General features: G+C 43.5%; 1 protein-coding gene across 2 annotated transcripts; it reads right to left on the minus strand.

Annotated features, from left to right (window-relative positions):
• Positions 1–571: 571 nt before the first annotated feature.
• On the minus strand, positions 572–20,636 carry TYW3 (tRNA-yW synthesizing protein 3 homolog). 2 transcript variants are annotated; one of them, XM_026018078.2, is made up of 7 exons: positions 20,400–20,636; positions 16,407–16,487; positions 14,670–14,768; positions 14,380–14,451; positions 11,969–12,102; positions 2,721–3,870; positions 572–2,654 (listed from the first exon to the last, which is right to left on the minus strand). In XM_026018078.2, exons 1-6 carry the CDS (start codon positions 20,634–20,636, stop codon positions 3,651–3,653), a joined length of 843 nt encoding a protein of 280 aa, XP_025873863.1. In that variant the 3' UTR covers positions 572–2,654; positions 2,721–3,650. The 2 variants fall into 2 exon arrangements, with proteins under 2 accessions (XP_025873863.1, XP_025873862.1); XM_026018077.2 differs by adding an exon at positions 18,536–18,727 and having other exon boundaries at positions 572–3,870.
• Between the last annotated feature and the right edge of the window lie 20 nt (positions 20,637–20,656).

Genomic DNA, 20,656 nt, shown 5'->3' on the forward strand with positions numbered 1-20,656 from the left:
GGCAAGGCCCTTCACATTTGGGCTTGAACCAACTTGACTCGTTTCATGCCATATATTATTGCCTTTCAGCTTTTCTGGAATATTCACCATCACTGAACATACCATGCTCTTTGGTGCCTCACTTACGTTGCACCTTCTTTCTGTCTGCAAGAGCTTTTCTTGGATTTTTTTTTTCAGTCAACTGAACTCGATTCTTGACATTTAAGACCTAAGCAAAATGGCATCCTCTTGAATTGGATTTCTAGTGCTCTCTCACCTAGAATCAATTATTCCTGCCTCTAGGATCTTACAACAGTATGTGTTATAGAGGCGATCCTTGGGGCGCCTGGGTGGCCCAGTGGGTTAAGCGTGTGACTCTTAGTTTCAGCTCAGGTCAGCCTCAGGGTGGTGAGACGGAGTCCTGCCCTGTGTCGGGCTCTGCACTGAGCGCAGAGTTTAAGATTCTTTTCTTCTTCCTCCCCTTCTGCCTCTTCTCTTGCTCTCTCTCTCTCAAGTAAATACTTTTTTTTTGAAAAAGTGATCTTCAAAAATTGTTGGTCAGATACTCCGCCTCAAATAATTTTCAAAACTATGTGCTTAACATACGTTTATTTGCATCATGTTTACATTATAACTTTAATCACTACCAATGACATAATTTCTAACATAGTAAGACATCAACTCTTTACAATAAACAATATGCCATCACTTAAAAAAAAAATAGATCCAAAGTCATCGCAATACCTGTCTTAGGTTAGGTTCTTGCAGAAGACACCGTTCTAGTGCAAGGGATTTATTAAGCAGGTGCTCCCAGGGGAAACGGGTTAGGAAATGGGAAAAACATGATAGGATTCAGGTGCAGTCCCAGCCTCAGCCTGACACTGCTGGGAGCTTAAATGGCAATTGCATCTCCAGGTTTATCCCATGTCTGGGCAACAGAGTTGCCTTTTGAAGCTCTGCACTTGTCATTATTGGCCATGAGACAGTGGGTGTGTATGTGGCAGGGTGGGAGGTGGATAGCAAACAGACTTCCAGGCTTTTTCTTTCTCATAGAGAGGCTCCAGAAACCTAAAGCAAGAGCAGCAAAGCATATGAGCTGGGAGATGGGGCACAGCACTAAATAAAGGGGTGTCTGTCTGGATAAATTCCAGAGGTGCCAATAATATCCCAACAAGATGATATTACCAATGATTTAATAATCCTGGAAGATGGAGTAGATACACTTTTTCCCATTCCGTCTACTAAGAGTAACTAAAAACTCTGGACATTATATATAACAGAAAGATAAGAAGACTGAAAGGTGAAGAGGGGAAGGTGGACCAACTAGGCATGCCGGGACCTAAAGAACAGCACAGTGGTAAGTTCTCTGGGGTTTCTTCAGCCCTCACATACCCCGGATTGGTGACTGGAAAAGCCAGGACCCAGAAATCCCAGTGGGCTCAGACTAAAACAAAACAAAACAAAACAAAACAAAACAAAACAAAACAAAAAAACCCAAAACCAAAACAACAAAACCCAACCCCCCAAACTAGTCCTGGTAAAAGCCCTCTTTAGCCCAGAAACCAGGAAACCATGTAACCAGAGAAAATTTAGAGAGTAAAGCTGAACTGCAGAAGCCCCGTAGTAGCTGGAGCTTAGCAGACGGGCAGGGCCGGGCGGGAGGTGGGAGTTCTTGTTCTCAGAGGTCAGAGCTGCTGCAATGGGTGAGGTGGCTGGGGCCAAGAGAGAAAGGCAAGAAAACCAAAGACAGAAATAAGGGAGTGCCCACATGTTGTTGCCCTTCGGTTTACGACGAGAGAACAACTTGGTAGTTTAAAAAAAGAAAATACACATGCTTACCGTCCCTCCCCGGAGAGTCTCAGATGCTTTCTGTATTTTCCCAAAGTTCAAAGTTTTCCAAAGATTCTAAAGCTCAGTGAATGTTGAGAACTGTTAAAAGGTTGGAGAGAAAAAGAACTGAGAAGGATTTGCCATAATCAGGGAAATGATTTAGAAGAAAGCATTTGGGAGGCCCCTGGGCGCAAGGTGATTAACAGCATCAAATGCTGCAGGGCAGCAAGGGGATTGAGAACTCAAGGACCTTCTTTCTGGAATGTGGAAGAGAAGGTTGTGTCGGAAGCTTCCTAAATGTTGTGGGGATGCTAATAGAGATTAGAAAAGTAAACAGCATCTTATTATAAAGGCCTAAAAGAGAGTGGTTCAGAGATGCGATAGAAAAAGGGAGGGAAGAAAAATCTCTCAGTAACTTTAAAACTCCTTGGACAACATCCGGATTAATTTATTTAGAGATAAGATATTTTTGAAGTCCGTCTATTTGAAAAATGGGAGTGTGAAATGGTGTGTCAGAGGGCAAGCATCTGCAATGCCAATCTAAACATGATCTACATAAAAACTTGGATACATTGTGAAAATATTAGGAAATGCCAAATCACAACTCAGTGTTTACTATCTTGTGTAATTTTTTTGACATTCTGGTAATTTTTTTTTAAAAGATTTTATTTATTTATTCCTGAGAGGCAGAGGGAGAAGCAGGTCCATGCAGGGAGCCCGATGCGGAACTCGATCCCAGGACTCCGGGATCACGCCCTGGGCCGAAGGCAGATGCTCAACCACTGAACTACCCAGGCGTCCCGACATTCTGGTAATTTTATCCTAGCATTTATTAGTTCTGTTTACTGTTTCTCATTTTCATTATAAAATGATGATTCAGAAAATATCAAATCATATAAAAGAGAAATCACTCTCATTTCTCTTTTATATGATTTGATATTTTCTGAAAACACAGTATGAAAGCATCATTTTATAATGAAAATGAGAAACAGTAACACATACGCAAAAGTCTATTAGTAACTTCCTCATTTTTATTTAACGTGATGCTGTCAGCACTCCTGTTATGTCAACACAGCAGGTATCAGAACTATTATGCTGAAGAGGAAATGGAAGGCCTTGAAAATTCTGTGATTTGTTCAAGGACCACCCCTGCCTCCCAATTTCTATGCAGCCATTAAGAACTCAAGTCCTTGAAATTTTGCAAAAAAGTATATAAGGATGCTATAAAGATTCCCAGGTCTTAAGTCACCATTTCTGACCAGGCTTAGTGAAATACCAGGCCTACCTGTGTGGCAGGGACTGTGCCAGTGGCAAGCTCTGGTTTGTGAGAAATAACGAGAAAAGAAGGTTCATGTATTTTGTCCTGAACAAAAAGCGTTATCAGTTGTTTTCTCCACAAGGTCAAAAAAAAGGGGAAGGTCTTCTTACCGGACATCACGGCAACAAAAAGCAAACTCATCCCCTTTTAAAGGCTGGAGATTTCAAAGTGAAAAACGAAATTAAGTGTTGTGATGATTTTTACTCAAACATTTCCAATGTCAAGTTTCCCTTGAAAGAGTATTACAATTTTGTTTTGCAGAAGTAGAAGTTGAAACTTAAAAAAGAGAGGCATTAAGAAGTCCATTTTATTTTTGCAATGAATCTCTATGTGACTAAAACAGATGGTATCTAATGAGCAAATATTATACAGTTATTTTTAAAAGTTCAGGATTTCTCTAAAATATACAGAGAGAAGAAATCTTGGTTTTCCGAGTGGCTCATACACTCAAGAAACTAAAGTACTCTTATAAAGAGCAGCTCTGTAATGTCTATTAGACACATTATTCTACCAAGACCGAATCTTAGTAATCTTCAGGGAAGATGGTAACACTCATTCCTGGGTCATCATCATTTTCACATTCTTTAGCATTTTCTTCAGTAATACATTTGCCACATGCTGCTTCTGGGTTTCTCTTCTTCTTATGAGTATAGGATGAATTACTTTTATCTTTGATTTTCTCTTTTGCATGTGAGTTAGTAATAGTTTCTTTTTCCAAAGCATGTTGTAGGCAGTTGTAAAACCTGCAGAGAGATAAGTACTACTGTCATATCTGTGTTTTCAAACAGAAGGACTGAAATACATCCAGAGGTTATAAATTATATAAATTTGATAGTGTTTCATATGAATCTTAAAATATAAACTGAATTGGAGAAATAATATGCTTCTTGCTTTTATATGATCATTTAAGGAGATGTGTTTCCAGTTCTTCGAGAACACTGCTGAAAATTGGGTTGGAAACATCTCTTGACAATCTGTAATCTATCTCTCAATTTCTATTCCAGATGTAGGAGTCAAACGAAACGGTAAAAACAGAGAAATTATTTTTCTTTATAAAAAATCATAAACGCAATAAAATCTCACTTTAGAGAATTCAGCAAAAATATGAGGTTACAAATACGGACTACCTCTACAGAACTACCTAGAAATAACCTCTCAGTATTTTTATTCTTTCTAATTTATCAATGTATTCTGAATTAATGTATTTATACATGTACCCATATACTTACTTTTACAGAATTACTATACTTATACATTGTTTTATCAAATTTAGTATTTATTGAAAACATTTTTTATCATAAAATAAACTTAAAAAAAAAAGATATCCTTAGCAAGTAGTACAATGCTGACACACTCGGTAAAAGTAAGTGAATAAATAACCACTGAACAAAAAGGTGAGTATGGATATCATATCCTAGATCCCCAAGTATAGTCATCCGGACGCTGAGACCTCCCTCCCTTGCCACTGTGAGGATCTCATCATGCCCATATATTCTATTATAATGGCAAAGTGTCACAGAATTTTTGACACCTACTGAATAGATTGCTGTTTGGACCAATTTTCTTCTTTCTTTAATTCAATAACCAGGCTAAGTTCTACTTGTAAAGACTCTGAAACTCCCCTAAAAAAACCCAAGATATTCATCTGCTTCCAAATATTCCACACAATTCTAATGCACACCTGACCTGATCACAACATATCCTGTCCATATTTCAAGGACTCACCACTCATGTATACCTTGATACCCAGCACCGCACTTGGCAGATACTACGTGCTCAACAGACATTTCCTCGGTGAATAAATGAATCTCAAGGGGGAAGTAACAGTATGAGGATAAACATAATAGTAGGAGGCACAGCAAAAGGCTTTGAAAAATACTGATTGGTGACTTCTTAGATCCTGTTCTGTGGTAACAACCTTTTAATTTAATGCACACCGCCCCATCCTCGCTTAACTGAAACCTGGTTCCCCCACAGAGACACCATCTGCTCTGCATTCCTCTCAAGTGGAGATGCTTATTTTTCTGTATCCCACCTGACGCAGAGTTGAGATGTCAGAATTTAGCTGGCTCACCAAGGCTTCGCCAGACCGAACTCCTTTAGCTGCCCCTCATGCCATCTACCAGTATTTTGTTCAGTCTCTTACATTCATGGAAACCCCTACACTTGGCATGATCTTTCTCTCCAGGTCCTACCATCATCCCAGGTGATGTCAATGACTGGCTTTCTTTCATCTTGCACACTGCCCGTTTGGAATATCAACAAAATGACCCAGTAGCATGACTTACGTAAAACAGCTAAGTCCAAAACTTAATGCCATCAAATGCTGTGAAGCGCCCCTATTTGAACTCATAAGAGGCCATCCGTGATGTGCAACTTCATTTCCTACCGTCCCCCTCCCAACCCTGAACTTTAGACTCAGATAACCAAGTCTTTTTTCTGGATTATACTTTATTCCTAGGAAATTAAAGATTAAATTGCTCTTTTATGACCACAGAGAATTAATAGCTTATGTAAAGTATTTTGTCAATCACATTAAAAAAGTAATTAAAGAGGAATAGGTGCCTTACTTTAATTAATCTTCCACTAAAGAACTTAAGAGTTCAAAGCTACATCTTTGGGGTACCCCAAAACAACTGGTAAAATGGAACAAAGACCCTGTTGTCTGAAAGCCAAGAATAATTCCTTCAAATACTTTTTCCTTGTCCTTTTTAAAGGGAATTTTTAAAAGGTTCTTTGCAAAAAAAAAAAAAAAAAAAAAAAAAAGGTTCTTTGCAAAACTATCTTTCTCAAGAAGTCAGAAATTTGTTTTGCAATTACATGTTCTCCATGAATTCTAAAGCCCAATTCTTAAAGTGCGATTTTCTCAGCTCTCACAGGCAACAAAAAGAATTCAGAATATAAAAAGAAAGGTATGCACAGGCAATGGTCTTCCCAACCCCAAAGAAAATCAAATTGTCTTCAGTTTCTCTACTTCTGCAGTCAAGAGCATCATGCCCCAGGGCAACTTGTACTTCCTTCTCTTCCAGACAGAACTTTTTAGAGCAGCCCTAGGAAAATGAATTCTTGTTTTTCAGGTCAGTTAGAGGACCACTTGCAAAAATATATGATATTTCTCTGATTTCTGAAATAGGAACATAAAAATAATGAGATCTAGGCACAATTGCATACCCTTTTAGGCTTCCATTATTCACAAATAACAAATAAGGCTATTTTCATATATATGTATTTAGATTTTACTTTGATTAAACTCTAGCATTTTTATTAAAAAACAGGTATGTGACAGAGCCTGTGCCAGGCAGTGGAAAGAGAGGTAAAAGACCTGGTAGTGCCCTCAAGCTCAGTATTTAATGGGAGCTGCAGAACTGTAAAGACACATTCAGCATGCCCTGAGAAAGACCAGACAAAGTTGGGGCCCGCCCCCTGGGGGAACCCTGCTTCCAGTGAGATCATGAAATGCTCCTTGGAAAACAACCCAATGCCTGGGCTGAATTGCAACGACGGACAGAAGCTGGCAAGGTAGGGGAGAGGAAAAAAATGAGGGGACTAGATATCCAAGGGGGAACTGTACAAAAATAAAGTATGTGTTTTCACTTTTTATTATTTATTTCTTTGATCTTAAATGCATAGGGAAATGTGTGACTTATTATTTACCTGCTTTAGTTCCGTTGTTAAAAATAAGACTAGTGACTACGAGGAGTCGAAGACATCTGTTATCCTTGCCCCCTCCTACTTTCTACCCCAATTTCCAGGCTGTCCCCATGTCCAGTTTACATTCTGCACTATCAGTCCCACTCATCTTGCTATTCAAGCTCCTGTTCCTTCTCACCTGGACTATGGCGCAAAAGCCTACACCCACTCGCTCTTATCTCAAAGTCGTCTTACAGGTCCTCCGGAATAATCTACTTTGAAGCCTTGTAAGTAGCACTATTGATGGAAAAAGTCAGTTACCAAATGTAGCGAACATTTATTAAGCACTATTCTCATGCTAGCCGCTCAAAAAAATATAAATAAGAAATAAGAAACTGTCAATGACTTTGGGGAACTCAACTTAATGGGTTAGCTTCTAAGTCCATTTATGGTTTATGTAAACATGTACTAGTTTATAAACATGTACTAGTTCTCTACTATGAGCTGGACACTAGGTTAGGTTTTGGGATAAGAAACACTTAAAGCGTGAATGTGTATGGTTGGTGGCAGGGAGAAGTCAGTCCTATTTTCAATGTGAGCACACTGCAGTAGGAATAAAAAGGATATACATACAATTAATGTAATTCAATATGGTTCCTATTTCTGTTTTGCACTGAGGAATATAAACTGTAACGATACTGACAATAAGAATCTGAACCAAGGAAATGGAGATAGGGTTGAGACTAGGACAAGAAAGCTAATCAGGAAAGGCTGATGAGTATTCTAATTAGATATGTTCAAAAAGTTGTTGGATATGTAGGCTCAGGACTTGAGAGAGATTTGGAAGACCTATCGCTATGTGGGGACGTAGCTGAAGCAATGGGCCAAGGAACGGTACCTTAGAGAATAATAATTAACCAAGAGACAGAATCATAAGGAGAATCCAGAAGGAAGCTAAGGAGGAGGCTACCACAAGCAGGAAGGAAAGCAGCAAAGTGATAGAGTTTCATATACCTCCCCATAGGTGTATGAAAAAATGCTCCATGTCATGAACCATCAAGGAAACACAAATCAGAACCACAGAGGTACCATCTCACACCTGTCAGCATAGCAATCCTCAAAAATAAATAAATAAATAAATAAATAAATAAATAAATAAATAAATAAGTGATTAAATAAATAAATAAATAAATCCCACAAGAAACAAGCGTTGGCAAAGGTGCTGAGAAAAGGGGACCCTTGTGCGTTGCTGGTGGGAATATAAAACTGCATGGCAGTCCTTCAAAGAATTAAACACAGAGCTACCATACGACCTGGCAATTCCACTTCTGGGTATACGCCCACAAGAACGGAAAGCAGGACTCAGACATTTGTACACATGTGTTCATGGCAGCATTAGTCACAATGACTTAAAGATGGAGAAATCCCAAATGTTCATTGATGAGTGAATGGATAAATAAAATGTGGTATATAAATACAATGGAGTATTATTTAGTCTTAAAAAGAACTGTGATACTTGCTACAACATGGATAAACTCTGAAGATGGTACACAAGTAAAATACGCCGACACGAAAGGGCAAGTATGGTATGACTGCACGTACCTGAGGGACCAAGAACAGACCAGCTCATAGTAACAGAAGACAGAATAGTGGTTACCAGAGGCTGGGAGTCTGGATGACAAAAATGTTCTCAAGATGGACAGTGGCGATGGTGGGGGCTGCATTACATGTGAGTGTACATAATGCTATTGAAATATATGGTTAAAATGGCCAATTTTATGTCATATATATTTTACCATAAAAAAGAAGAGTTTAATAAAAACCAACCAACCATTGGAAATAGGTTCATTTACTTTTTCTGTCCATTTTGCTTTACCAATAGTATTATATGCCAACTGATTCAGCCCCTTTACTCTTAGCATTTTCTTACTACAAGTTAGTGAAGAGAGGAACACAGAACATGGCTAATTTCGTTTTGCTCATAGTCAAATGTGTGGTTTCATCTGACACAAGTCAGTCCTGATCTCTTATTAACAGGTCCAAAGATAGTCTCCTTCTTATAATTGGTAAATAGATCTCCAAACTTGTGTATTTTTTACCTGGAAATCATTATATATAAATTTATTTTATTCTTCCCACTAACAAGTGGCCTTGGGAATTGTTTTACAGAAACAAGACCTTTTTTATATTAAGAACATTTTACCATTTAACTCTGACTTTTATGTTTCTAGATCATTTCTTTTCTTTTTTTTTTTTTTTTTAAAGATTTTATTTATTTATTCACGAAAGACAAAAAGAGAGAGAGAGAGGCAGAGACACAGGCAGGGAGAAGCAGGCTCCATGCAGGGAGCCCGACGTGGGACTCGATCCCGGGTCTCCAGGATCATGCCCTGGGCTGAAGGCGGCGCTAAACCCCTGAGCCACCCAGGCTGCCCCTAGATCATTTCTTATTGCTGAAATGTGACTCATTAGGATTTGACTTTTAAAAATTCTACCATAGTTATTTGAATTGTGAAACTTTGGTCCTATGACGAACCCATTTTTAGTACTCAAGGTCTGACTGCAGAACTTATCACCTCCAATGTTTATTTTTTCACTTTTCCACATCAGAAGGGTAACTTTTTTTCTGCATTTGGTTGAAAGTACAGCTGTTCCCAAGGGAGCTTTCTAATTTGTTCCCCCTTTCTGAATTCACATGTAATCTTCTAATCAGTATCTTAAGACACTTTTTACCCTTCTTTAATTTTTCCCTGATTTTATATGATGAGCATGGCTCTCTTGATAGCAGCATGCACACTATAATCTCAAAACATATTTTTGAGTCAATGGATTTAAAGTATAATTTGATTTTATAGTTAGTGAACGTGGCTCAATTAACTTCACCAGGTGTATAGTTAGTTGCTCTTGGGCTATATTTATAATCTTGTTGAAATTCAAGTAAGGAAACAGAGAAACTGATTTGTTACTTCCTATATTTTAGCAAAGAGCCTCACTGGAATACAGTCTAGGAAATGTTGTCAACTTGTGGAATGTTACTGTAAGTACCTACATGTAGTTCAGACTCCATAGTCTGGTGAAGCGGCTGGGTGCTCCTCAGCACTTACTGGATATTGTCACTTCATTCAGAATGTTTGCTCAAAGCACCTTGTAGCCAGGTCACCCCACAGCGGTTTTCAACCAGGGTCCTTCCTACTGGAAAATTAAGCTCTCATGCCCTAAGAAATCCAATGTATATAATGAGTTAACGTCTCTCCCATGTATCTAGAATGGAAGATGTGTACCATTGTTGAAACAGTCGCTTAAATAATTTTGTGAATTCTGTGGTTGAAATGAGAAGTCCTCGTTAAGAGAGCCCGGACGGTGGTACCGACGTGATCACAGGTTTATTTTCTGTATGTGCCGATGGAGGAGGAAAAGAACTACCCTACCCTGAGAATCCATGACGTGACAGGGATAGGGCCGGTCATTAGGTAGATGCTGTTTAATGTATACTAAAGTTGTTATTTAAGATATGTACATCTCCCAAGTTAGAGAGAAGAAAAGTGACATCAAGAGAGTTGAGTAAGTTGTGGTGGAAGCTGGAGTCAAATTCAGTTCTGCTCCTGAATGTGGAGCAGAACGGAGTTTGACTGAGTTTTTTTTTTATCAAAATAAATTTATTAAAAATATTCAAAGACCACGTCAAAGTTTAGCTGCCTTCAGGACGGTTTTGGGCACTCATCATGAACAATGTAGTTTCCTACATAACAGCACTCGTTCTGTTATAAGACTTAACAATTCAAACAGACCATTTCAGTTTTAGTGTTACAGAAGACAACAGTACTGATGATCTGTAGTCGTATGAACTTCAACACCCTTGCACACAGCAAACATTTTAATATTAGTTATTCTAAATAACTAAAACTAAAACCACTGTGTGGTAATGGACTGAATTAGGGAAAGATATACAGCCAGCTAGCTAAGGCCACATAATCCCAGACCTATTGGTTTTAAATGTGTTTGGACCAACAGTATCACATCAGACCTTTGGGTCTCCCATTCCTGCCTTTCCAGTGTGAGTGAGACACGCCACATTTAGACCACTTTCTCCCTGGGTTCTAGACAGAGCTATGGGAGCCGTCCCAACACAAGCTTCTCCTACACAGTCACCAGCTTCCTGATTCACTAACTAAGTGGTATACCTCTTCCCACCATCGTATACTGCTACCACTGGCGCTGATAGCCTTAGCTACCTCAAAAAAAAAAAAAAAAAAAAGTAGGTATTAAAGAATTTTAAGCAGGCAAGTTAAATAATAGGATTTCTCTGCACTTTACAGACAGGATTCGGATGGTGATACAGAGTATGGCGTGGCAGAGACACGCTAGAAACCTTCTATTATGAGACAGGTAACAAGGCTATTGCAGATGTGGAATAAACAGTGTGACAAGTACAGATGGGAAGAGAACGATTTAAGAATTACTTGGGCAGTGACTGGTTGTGAGGTAAGCAAGGGGATGGGGAGAAGGGGAAATGACAACACGTCGGCCGTTACTCCTTGAAGAACTCAGGGGCATACGTCTTGCTGATGGTAGATTGCTGGCCTCGCTTTCATATGAGAAAGGCAACGCTACAGTCACTTCTTTATGTCAAAAACTCTTATTTTTATGAAAAAGTTGAAAAGAAAGTCATGCGAGAGGAGGTAAAGGAGAAGAGAAGTAGAGAGATGTGAATTGACAGCCACAATCCTTCCTCCTGGGACAATTACGGCAATTCTAGATCCAGTCCATACGAACCAGCCGCATATGCAAAATATTTATTACGCTAAAATTAACCAGGTTGCTCTCCCCAAAAGGAGATTCTTGATACTGTCCAGTGGATCACATCCAGGGGGGAGTGTGCACCGCTTCCTGGCTGCCTTCGACTTGATCGGTTACGGTCCCTGTCACCGCCGCTGGGCTCTCTTACCGGAGGGATTAGGTTTCTCTCCCTTAGGCCGGCTGCCGGCAGTCCTGTCCCGCTATCCTCCACGGCGCTTCCCCTTTACACGCCATGTAGGACCCGTTACAATCTGGGCTACTCTCATCTATTACTTTGATCCTTTTTTTTATTATCTGTGATAAGACTACAAATACAAAAGCAGTTGGGAGTATAAACTGAAGACGGCGTGTATCGATATTTTCAAAGATGACCTAGATAGATAAGAGTAAGACAGAAATATCCAATTAATATACCTTTCAATCCTCTTCTTGTTTTCCTCCATCTTTTGATTTGCTACCTTTAACAGGAAGTCGATATATTCCTCGGTCACCATCAGTTTTCCCTTATGGCTTAATGGAACTTCTAAGCCATGGGTGCTCCGGACAGCCTACAGGGAACAAACGACTTAGATATGATCACTTATGTACTAGAGACACTGAAGATAACTACAGACAAGTCCCAGTCAGGGCTGTGTTTAAACATAGTTTGGTTCTATTACAGGATTTGACGCTTTAATATCCTTTAGCTAAACACAGAGGAACTGAAGATTAGGGTTTCCCATCACATGAAGTTATTTCTTAAGAAAGTCGTTCTACGCATTGTCTTTCAGAGAAGCAGATAATATCCAAAAATCCCAACACTGTTTAAGTTTCAGTCTCACTAAAGCCTAGAAAGCTTTAATACACTAGTTAAAGAGAAGAAATAAATGCAAGCTCAACAAAAGCTTCAAGGGAAAATCGAAGGGGACTGGCTGCGGAAGAGCCACTCACTGCTGCCTGAGCAGAGCGTGTGGCTGTAAGAATAAGCCGTGCCTGTTCTATCTCACGAAGTGGCTGCTTTCTCCATGCTTTAGGGTCGCCCATCTTAGTGAACCTGTTCCTGAAACAGTCAATGTGTTCCAAGTAAATCCAAACAGTGCAAACAGGTTGAGAACCAGCAATGAAAACTATTAGGAGAGATACAACTTCTTTCAGTGGACTTTTACTGAGCATCTATAGGGTTCTAGGCCCTATAAGAGGTGGGAAGACACAAGATAAATATAATATGATCCCTGCCTTTAAGAGCCAACACTTTAAAACAGGAAATAAACAAGTGAACAAAGAATCACAACATAGGTCCTACGCCAGGAAAGAGATAGACACGTACATGTACATATATACACCCATGCGGGGCTAAGGAACTGTGGAAGAGGAACAACTAGTTGGGGCTCATGCCTCGGCTTTATGGGAAAGATAGCATTTGAGTTAGGATTTTTTTAAGTGCAATGTAAGAATGGGGTCAGGGGACATTCCAGCCAGAAAATGACTTACCTATAGTCACGGAGACATGAAAGAACATGATACATTTGGGAAATAACTAATAGTTTTCTCTCTGGCTGGAGCATAAGTATGCTAGCAGGAGATGAGCATGAATAAGGTAAATGGAAAATATTTGGGTAAGGCCTTAAATACCAGGGGAAATATAGGGAAACCCTGACTTTTCTAAAAGGGGGATTCGGATAGTGTTGGCTTAGGGGCACCGAAGGAGAGGATGGGTAGCCCGAAGACCAGTCGCAGACCACTGTAAAGACCGAGGGGAGGGACCATGATGGCTTAAGTAGAGGCAGGGACAGAGGGAGAGGAAAGGTGGAGCTGGGCGTTAGGAAGTTAGAGGCAGATGTGACAGGACGTGTAACTAACTGAATGTAGAAGGCAAAGGAATGGAAAGCGAACGAACGGTTCTTTCTTGCTTGGGCTACCAGATGGAGTGTAGGGGAAGGAGATGGACACAAACCAGTACTGTGTGCTTTGACTTTCTATTTAGGTACGCTTTTTTGTAGGTGTCTTCTTTTGTAAGCCATCTCTATACGGGGAATGAGCAATTTGTTAAAAAATAAATAGAAAATAGGAAAAGTTGAGGGAGCTAGCATCGGAGAAAACCTGAAATAGGTCAAAAGCAAAGAACATAGACCATTACAAATAGTAAATACCACAGGTCAGAACAGGGCAAAATCACTAGGCGCTGACTTGGCCAGGAAAGGACTCAGCTGGAGGCTTAGAAAGGGCTGTAAAGATCATCTAGTCCAGGGCTGGCAAACTTTTTTTGTAAAAGGATAGAGAGTAAATATTTCTGACTTTGCGGCCATATGTTATCTGTCACAACTGCTCAGTTTTACCACCGTAGCACAAAAGCAACCTGTGATAGTAATTTACCAAGTGAGAGTAGTGGGATTTGACCTTCCGTGGACTGGACTTGGCCCCCGCGCAGTAGTTTGCTGGACTCCTGATATGGCCAAGAAAAGTCAGAGCTGAGGGATTAAGGAGCTTCCCCAAGTTCATACAGCCATGGCTGTGGTGCAGCCAGTATCCGTGTAGAGGACTTTAGACCCCCTGCCTATGATTCTTTCCACTATATCATGGTGCTTATTAAATGGAGTCTTGACTATTTAGGAATCAGGCTGAAAGTAAGCAGAGGAGAATTCTATAAAATAAGAGCTCAAACGCAAATCTAAGAACTCTGTATTCTTGTCTATAGGAAAGACTAAGGTACTGAAGATTTCTGAGCAAGGGAATGGCAAGAAGATTTGAGGAGGGAGAGATTAGAAGCAGAGGAGTCTAATGAAGTTATTCAATAGTATGAATCACTTCATGCCCAAAGAATTGTTTTTTGTCAAAAGTTATCTTACCAACATAGTCTTTCCTCTCTTTCCCACGGTTATGCCAGAGTTCCTGAAACCAGAATCTATTGCCACTGAATGCTGTAAGAAAATGAATTGGTTAAATTCTGATAATCTGGCTAATCAGATAAACTGGTTAGCTCTACAAATTGCAGAAACATATGTCACCCCAAAACCTATAATTAAATTAAAAAAGTCGTCAACTAAAAAACTAATATCACATTATTTTTTTGGTAGATTTAAAGCTTAGAATCAAGTCTACCCACATACTAAATTCAAGTATAATCATACAATTTTACCAGAATCTGTGCATCCTGCAACTGTCGACACTGCACATGAAGAACAAGCGGTTCAAATTTCAAAATGGCATCGCCATTTGCTTTCTTCAGAGCCACAATCTAAACAAATGAAAAATATTGGTATCAGACACCAATATACGATCCTTTTCATTGGTGACCCTTTACCATATGCAACTTCAGTTTTTCCCAGAAACATTCAGAATCATCCAGCATCCTTTTTCTGCAATAACTTTTCACTCTGCTTTCTCAGTCCTCGTTCTCCAAAAACTGATTAATCTGCTTATTCTTTTCAAAGACCTGATTTCTCGTTCTCCCATAAACCTCTTGTGTCTTTCTTTCCAGCCATACCTTGAAAAGTAAACTACTACTCTATGTAACTCCATAACCCCATTAAGGAATATGGTCTGAGGGCGTCGGGCTCGCTCATTCTCTAGAGGACGTGACTCTCGATCCTGAGGTCGTGAGTTCAAGCCCCATGTGGGGCATAAAGCCTACTTAAAAAAATAAATAAAGGAATATGATATGAAAGTTCTGTTTAAATGTTTTGTTATTAGATTGAAGTTTGAGACACATGTATATCTGAGTTAGAATTTATACGAGGTGGTTGCTATTTCTGTCCACCTCGTATCCTTGGGCAGTATCCTCTCTTCTTCATACCATTTGATTTCGATGGGACTGCCAATCGTGACCCTATCACTCATGACTCCTGCTATCATAATAGCAGACATGCCAAGTGCCTAGGTCTGAGGAAGGACAGTATGCCACTCTACTGGCAAAAATTACTGATCTCAGGGGGAAGACATCTCACCCATGCAGGATGACTCAGGCTCCTCTGGGAATGATATCTGACTATCAGCAAGAAATCTTTTTTTTTTTTTTTTTTTAATTTTTATTTATTTATGATAGTCACAGAGAGAGAAAGAGAGGGAGGCAGAGACATAGGCAGAGGGAGAAGCAGGCTCCATGCACCGGGAGCCTGATGTGGGATTCGATCCTGGGTCTCCAGGATCACGCCCTGGGCCAAAGGCAGGCGCCAAACCGCTGCGCCACCCAGGGATCCCAAAGAAGTCTTTTTCTGCTGGGGCTGCTGGCAGCTATCTTTCCTGCCACAAAGACTGTCTGCAGCAGAAGAGGACAAGGGCAACTACACAGAAAGAACCAGTCCCCACAGAAGGAGATGAAGAGTGAGTGAGTACCCCAAGACATATGAGCACCTGAACAGGTAAAGTGCCTGAATGATACAGACTTACATGAACTCATTTCAAGATTTTAATTTCTGAAACTAAATAACCCAGGACAGATAGGAAGATTTACAAGAAGCAATCCAGGTAAGTAATGCATAATTTATTTCTATCAGTATGCTGGCAATATATAGATAGTACTAATCCCTTTCTCCTAGCTCCTTTCTCCTTGTATAATTTGTTCCAGGTTACAGAGTTATCGAATGGTCGAAATGAAACTCAAATCTTCCATCTATATATGTGTCCAACATCCATGCACTCCCTATGTCCAAGAGGATGTGTTTTCTTAAGCAATAAGTAATGCTTATATACATATTTATATTTTATCTCCTATAAATTAAAAAAAAAACACTGTAATAATTCTCTTCAGGCTTTCTAATCTTCAGTCATTGTAATTATGCACATAAATCCACCTTGAATGTCTTATTCTTTTCAAATGTATTTAATGTGATTATGAGTTACAAGTTTATTTCTAAGTTTACACATAAAAACTTACCACATCATCCTTTACGCAAGGTTTGTGTGTAACCAGTAGCCAGCAACAGTTTTGCTTTTGAACTTCAAAACCATTTATACCCTGAAATATAAAAAAAAAAAAAAATGTAATTTAATCATGTAATATTTATACAAATAATAAATACAATGCTTGGCATGATTGTAAGCTTTCTTAATTAGTAGTAATTTTAAGTATTACTGAGAACAATTCACGAGGCTTTGGGTAAAGTTAGCCCAAAACAAAAATGAACCATATTACTTGAGATGGAAAGAAAATAGTTTAAGCTATGAGAACTTAGTATTTTCTGAAATATGGTTGTGATTTTGTCAGGAGAAAAGGGATTCTTGTAAGGGGTTGTATGCTAGCGGCCGTGAGTTGCACTCTGTTTTATTTGGCTTGCACTATATATATGTATACATACACATATACATATACATATACATATACATATACATATACATATACATTTGTGTGTGTTTGTGTGAGAGAGAGAGAGAGAGAAAGAGATTGAGAGAGGAGAGAGCACAAGAGCTGGGGATGAGGGTAGGGAGGTGGACAGGGCAGAGGGAGATGGAAAGAGAATCTTAAGCAGGCTCCACGACCCTAAGATCATGACCTCATCCAAAATCAAGTCACATGCTCCACTGAATGAGCCACCCAGGCGCCCCTTGGCTTGTACAATATTTAAAAACAAAAAACCATGGAATTCTCTTTGTAATAAGGCACTGTCCCAATCCCACAGAGGACTTATTACTTTTTACTGACAAGTGAGCTGTTCACACCCTATATCTCTAGTCTCTAAAGGCATACATTTGTAATATCTGGGCCAGACTATATAGAGTCCCAAAGGGCAGAGCTAGGGCTGCAAAAGTCAAAGCTTCAAGAAGCCAATACCTTCACATAATATCTTTTGTTTATTAACTGGAAAAAAATGTTTATTTGTAAAGTTCTATTAGACTCTGGGGATAAGCAGATCCTACCCTCTGGGAGGCTGGAAAAAGGATGTAGGAGAGCACACTTATTCTTAAATCCCTATATTTTTACAAAGTAACTATTTTTTACAATGAGTTCACAGGAGATTTGGCTGTCTAGCTCTGGAAGGGGGAAGAGCTGTGCTGGTCCTAAATAACTGGTTTGCTTTCATTGAATGACCTCTGTGACGTTTATTGGACCTTATGCTGGCTGCTCTAAATGTTAGAGCACTGATCTGATCTGATGCTAACCCACCTCTAGCAAATTTATAGAACATAGAGGGCCTGTCTGGGAACTAATGCTGTCTGTAGCTTCATCTTATCCATACTTCCTTCATCCAGATTTTCCCACTTTCAATTTTTCCTCTTGTATTGCTTTTCAGTAAGTTGATGCAAATCCTTTCTGAAACAAGGCTAAGTGAAGACAAATAATATACATAACATGAAAGGAGGTTCTCAAAAAATCCTAAGGCAGTTCAGAAGAAGCAGTCGTGACAAGTGGGCCTGTCCGCCTGTGTTTCCATGAGAGAGTTTTGGGAGTCACATCTCAAATACACAGAGATGGGGGGCGGGGAACATTTCAGGAGAAGTAAATATGAATAAGGGCAAAGGCAGGTTAAATACAAGAGGAAAAAGTAATATTTGGGTAATTGGATAAACATGGAGTAGGAAATAAGAGAGCAGCAGAAGGGTTGGAAGGTGTATCGGAGTAGGGGTTTAGATTTTCTTTTTTTTTTTTTTTTTGGTTTAGATTTTCTGATGTAATAAAGGATTTCAGCACAGGTAAGTGAAATGCACAGAGTTGTCTTTAAGGAGGTGAATCTGTTAACAGCATGTAGCATAGTTTGGGGCAGAGAAGGTAGGTGAGTGGCCTTAGGAAAACACTACAGAAATCCAGATAAAATAAGGCAGTAGAAATAGGGGGAGGCAGAGAGCAAGCCCAGCTGGTGCCACGGCTTAGGATGCAGTGGAGGCCATATAAAAATATACAGGCCTGCAGCCCGGGGCCTGATCCTGGGGACCCTGGATCGAGTCCCACGTCGGGCTCTCTGCATGGAGCCTGCTTCTGCCTCTGCCTGTGTCTCTGCCTCTCTCTCTGTGTCTCTATGAATAAATAAATAAATAAATCTTAATATATATATATATATATACACAGACCCTGCTAAGCTGGGGGGTGGGGGCAGCAAATGATCTAAATCTGAACGCGAGTTCACGAGCGTGCTGTGTTTCCATGCTCTGCACTGAATCTGACCTAACACTGACACGCAGGTGACTCCTGCAGCGCCCTGGACAGGGCCAGGGGACGCCAAGCGCCTCCAGGTACCCAGCAATCCCGAGGAAGCTGATGGTCTACGATCCCCAGTTCATGCAACAGGGAGGGGGCGGAGTTCAGGTGACCCTCCCGAAGCCACAGAGCCAGGAAGTCCCACAGTTAGCCTCGAGTCCAAGCAGCATCCCTGCAAAGCCTGGGGCCCGGCCGCCGGCTCAGACCCACCCCAGCGCCCAGCGGCCGCAGGTAAGTGACCGGCGCCACACTAACAGGGCTGCGGCCCCGACCCCGGCCCCTGACCCCGCCCAGCACCCAGCCCCTCCGGCCACGCCCAGGCCCCAGCCCCTGCCCCCGGCCACGCCCTCGCCCCAGGCCGCAGCCCCACCTCCAGAACCCAGCCCCCGCCCCCAAGCCCCAGGCTGCACACTCCCTCCAGCCCCCAGGCTCCGCCCCCAAACACCCCCCCCCCCGCCCCGGCCGCAGCCCCGCCTCCAGCCCCCAGGCCCCGCCCCCAGGCCCCAGGGCCCGCCCCCAAGCCCCAGGCCGCAGCCCCGCCTCCAGCTCCCAGGCTCCGCCCCCAAGCCCCCCCCCCCCCCCGACCGCAGCCCCGCCTCCAGCACCCAGGGCCCGCCCCCAGTCTCCAGGCCGCAGCCCCGCCTCCAGCCCCAGGCTCCGCCCCCAAGCCACCCCCCGCCGCAGCCCCGCCCCCAAGCCCCTGGCCGCAGCCCCGCCTCCAGCCCCCAGGCCCCGCCCCCAAGCTCCAGCCCCGCGGCTCCGCCCCCAGCCCCAGGCCACGCCCCCAAGCCCCAGGCCGCAGCCCCGCCTCCAGCCCCAGGCTCCGCCCCCAAGCCCTCCCCCGGCCGCAGCCCCGCCTCCAGCCCCCAGGGCCCGCCCCCAAGCCCTCCCCGGCCGCAGCCCCGCCTCCAGCTCCAGGCTCCGCCCCCAAGCCCCCCCCCGGCCGCAGCCCCGCCTCCATACCCAGGTCCCGCCCCCAAGCCCCAGGCCGCAGCCCCGCCTCCAGCCCCCAGGCCCCGCCCCCAAGCTCCAGCCCCCGCGGCTCCGCCCCCGGCCCAGGCCACGCCCCCAAGCCCCAGGCCGCAGACCCCATCCAGCCCCCAGGCTCCGCCCCCAAGCCCCCGCCCCCAGCCGCAGCCCCGCCTCCAGCACCCAGGGCCCGCCCCCAAGCTCCAGGCCGCAGCCCCGCCTCCAGCCCCAGGCTCCGCCCCCAAGCCCCCCCCGCCGCAGCCCCGCCCCCAAGCCCCTGGCCGCAGCCCCGCCTCCAGCCCTCAGGCCCCGCCCCCAAGCTCCAGCCCCCGCGGCTCCGCCCCCAGCCCCAGGCCACGCCCCCAAGCCCCAGGCCGCAGCCCCGCCCCCAGTCCCCAGGGCCCGCCCCCAAGCCCCAGGCCGCAGCCCCGCCTCCAGCCCCCAGGCCCCGCCCCCAAGCCCCAGGCCGCAGCCCCGCCTCCAGCCGTCTCCCGGGGCGGCCGTCCGGGGGTCGCGGCGCCACGGCAGAGGAAGGCTCCTCGCCTTGCGGGGCAGCCCCCAAAGCCCCGGGCCTGCGGCGTCGCTGTCCCCCGGGGGCTGGTCAGGCGCAGGGGCCGCCTCACCCCGGCTTATGAGCCAGCACCGGGGTTGGCGGGCACGTTCGGTCCCCAGGGCACCGGCCCGGCTCTACCGCTGGGCTGCACCCTAGGCGCCCGGAGCACCCCGCGGAGCACAGCCCGGGGCCGCCGCCGGGACGCGGGGCCTCACCCCGTCCAGGAGGACGATGCGCCCGGCGCAGGAGCTGGTGGTGAAGTACTGCTCGCGCCCGTTCAGCAGCTGCACGAGTCCCGCCGCACCCTCGTCCACGCTGCCCTTCCGGCTGAGGTCCGCTCGGCCCAGGCACTGCGCCTTCCATCTCCCGAATTCTGCAGCGCGATCCGTGCCAGGGAGGCCTCGGAGGCTCGGCGCGGACCGCGGCCCGGGCCGCTCCCTGGGGGCCGCCATGTTGCGGCGGCGGCGGCCGG

This window comes from Vulpes vulpes, chromosome 3 (assembly GCF_048418805.1).
Source record: "Vulpes vulpes isolate BD-2025 chromosome 3, VulVul3, whole genome shotgun sequence".
Lineage (NCBI taxonomy): Eukaryota > Metazoa > Chordata > Mammalia > Carnivora > Canidae > Vulpes > Vulpes vulpes.

What these genes read in the sequence shown, in the direction of transcription:
- TYW3 (XM_026018077.2), bottom strand. Translation starts at nt 20,636, where the DNA reads ATGGCGGCCCCCAGGGAGCGGCCCGGGCCGCGGTCCGCGCCGAGCCTC. An exon ending in GCATCGTCCTCCTGGACGGG is followed by an intron (nt 18,728 to 20,399) that starts GTGAGGCCCCGC and finishes TGGGGATCGTAG; the next exon opens with ACCATCAGCTTCCTCGGGAT. An exon ending in CTTGCGTAAAGGATGATGTG is followed by an intron (nt 14,769 to 16,406) that starts GTAAGTTTTTAT and finishes TCATTTGTTTAG; the next exon opens with ATTGTGGCTCTGAAGAAAGC.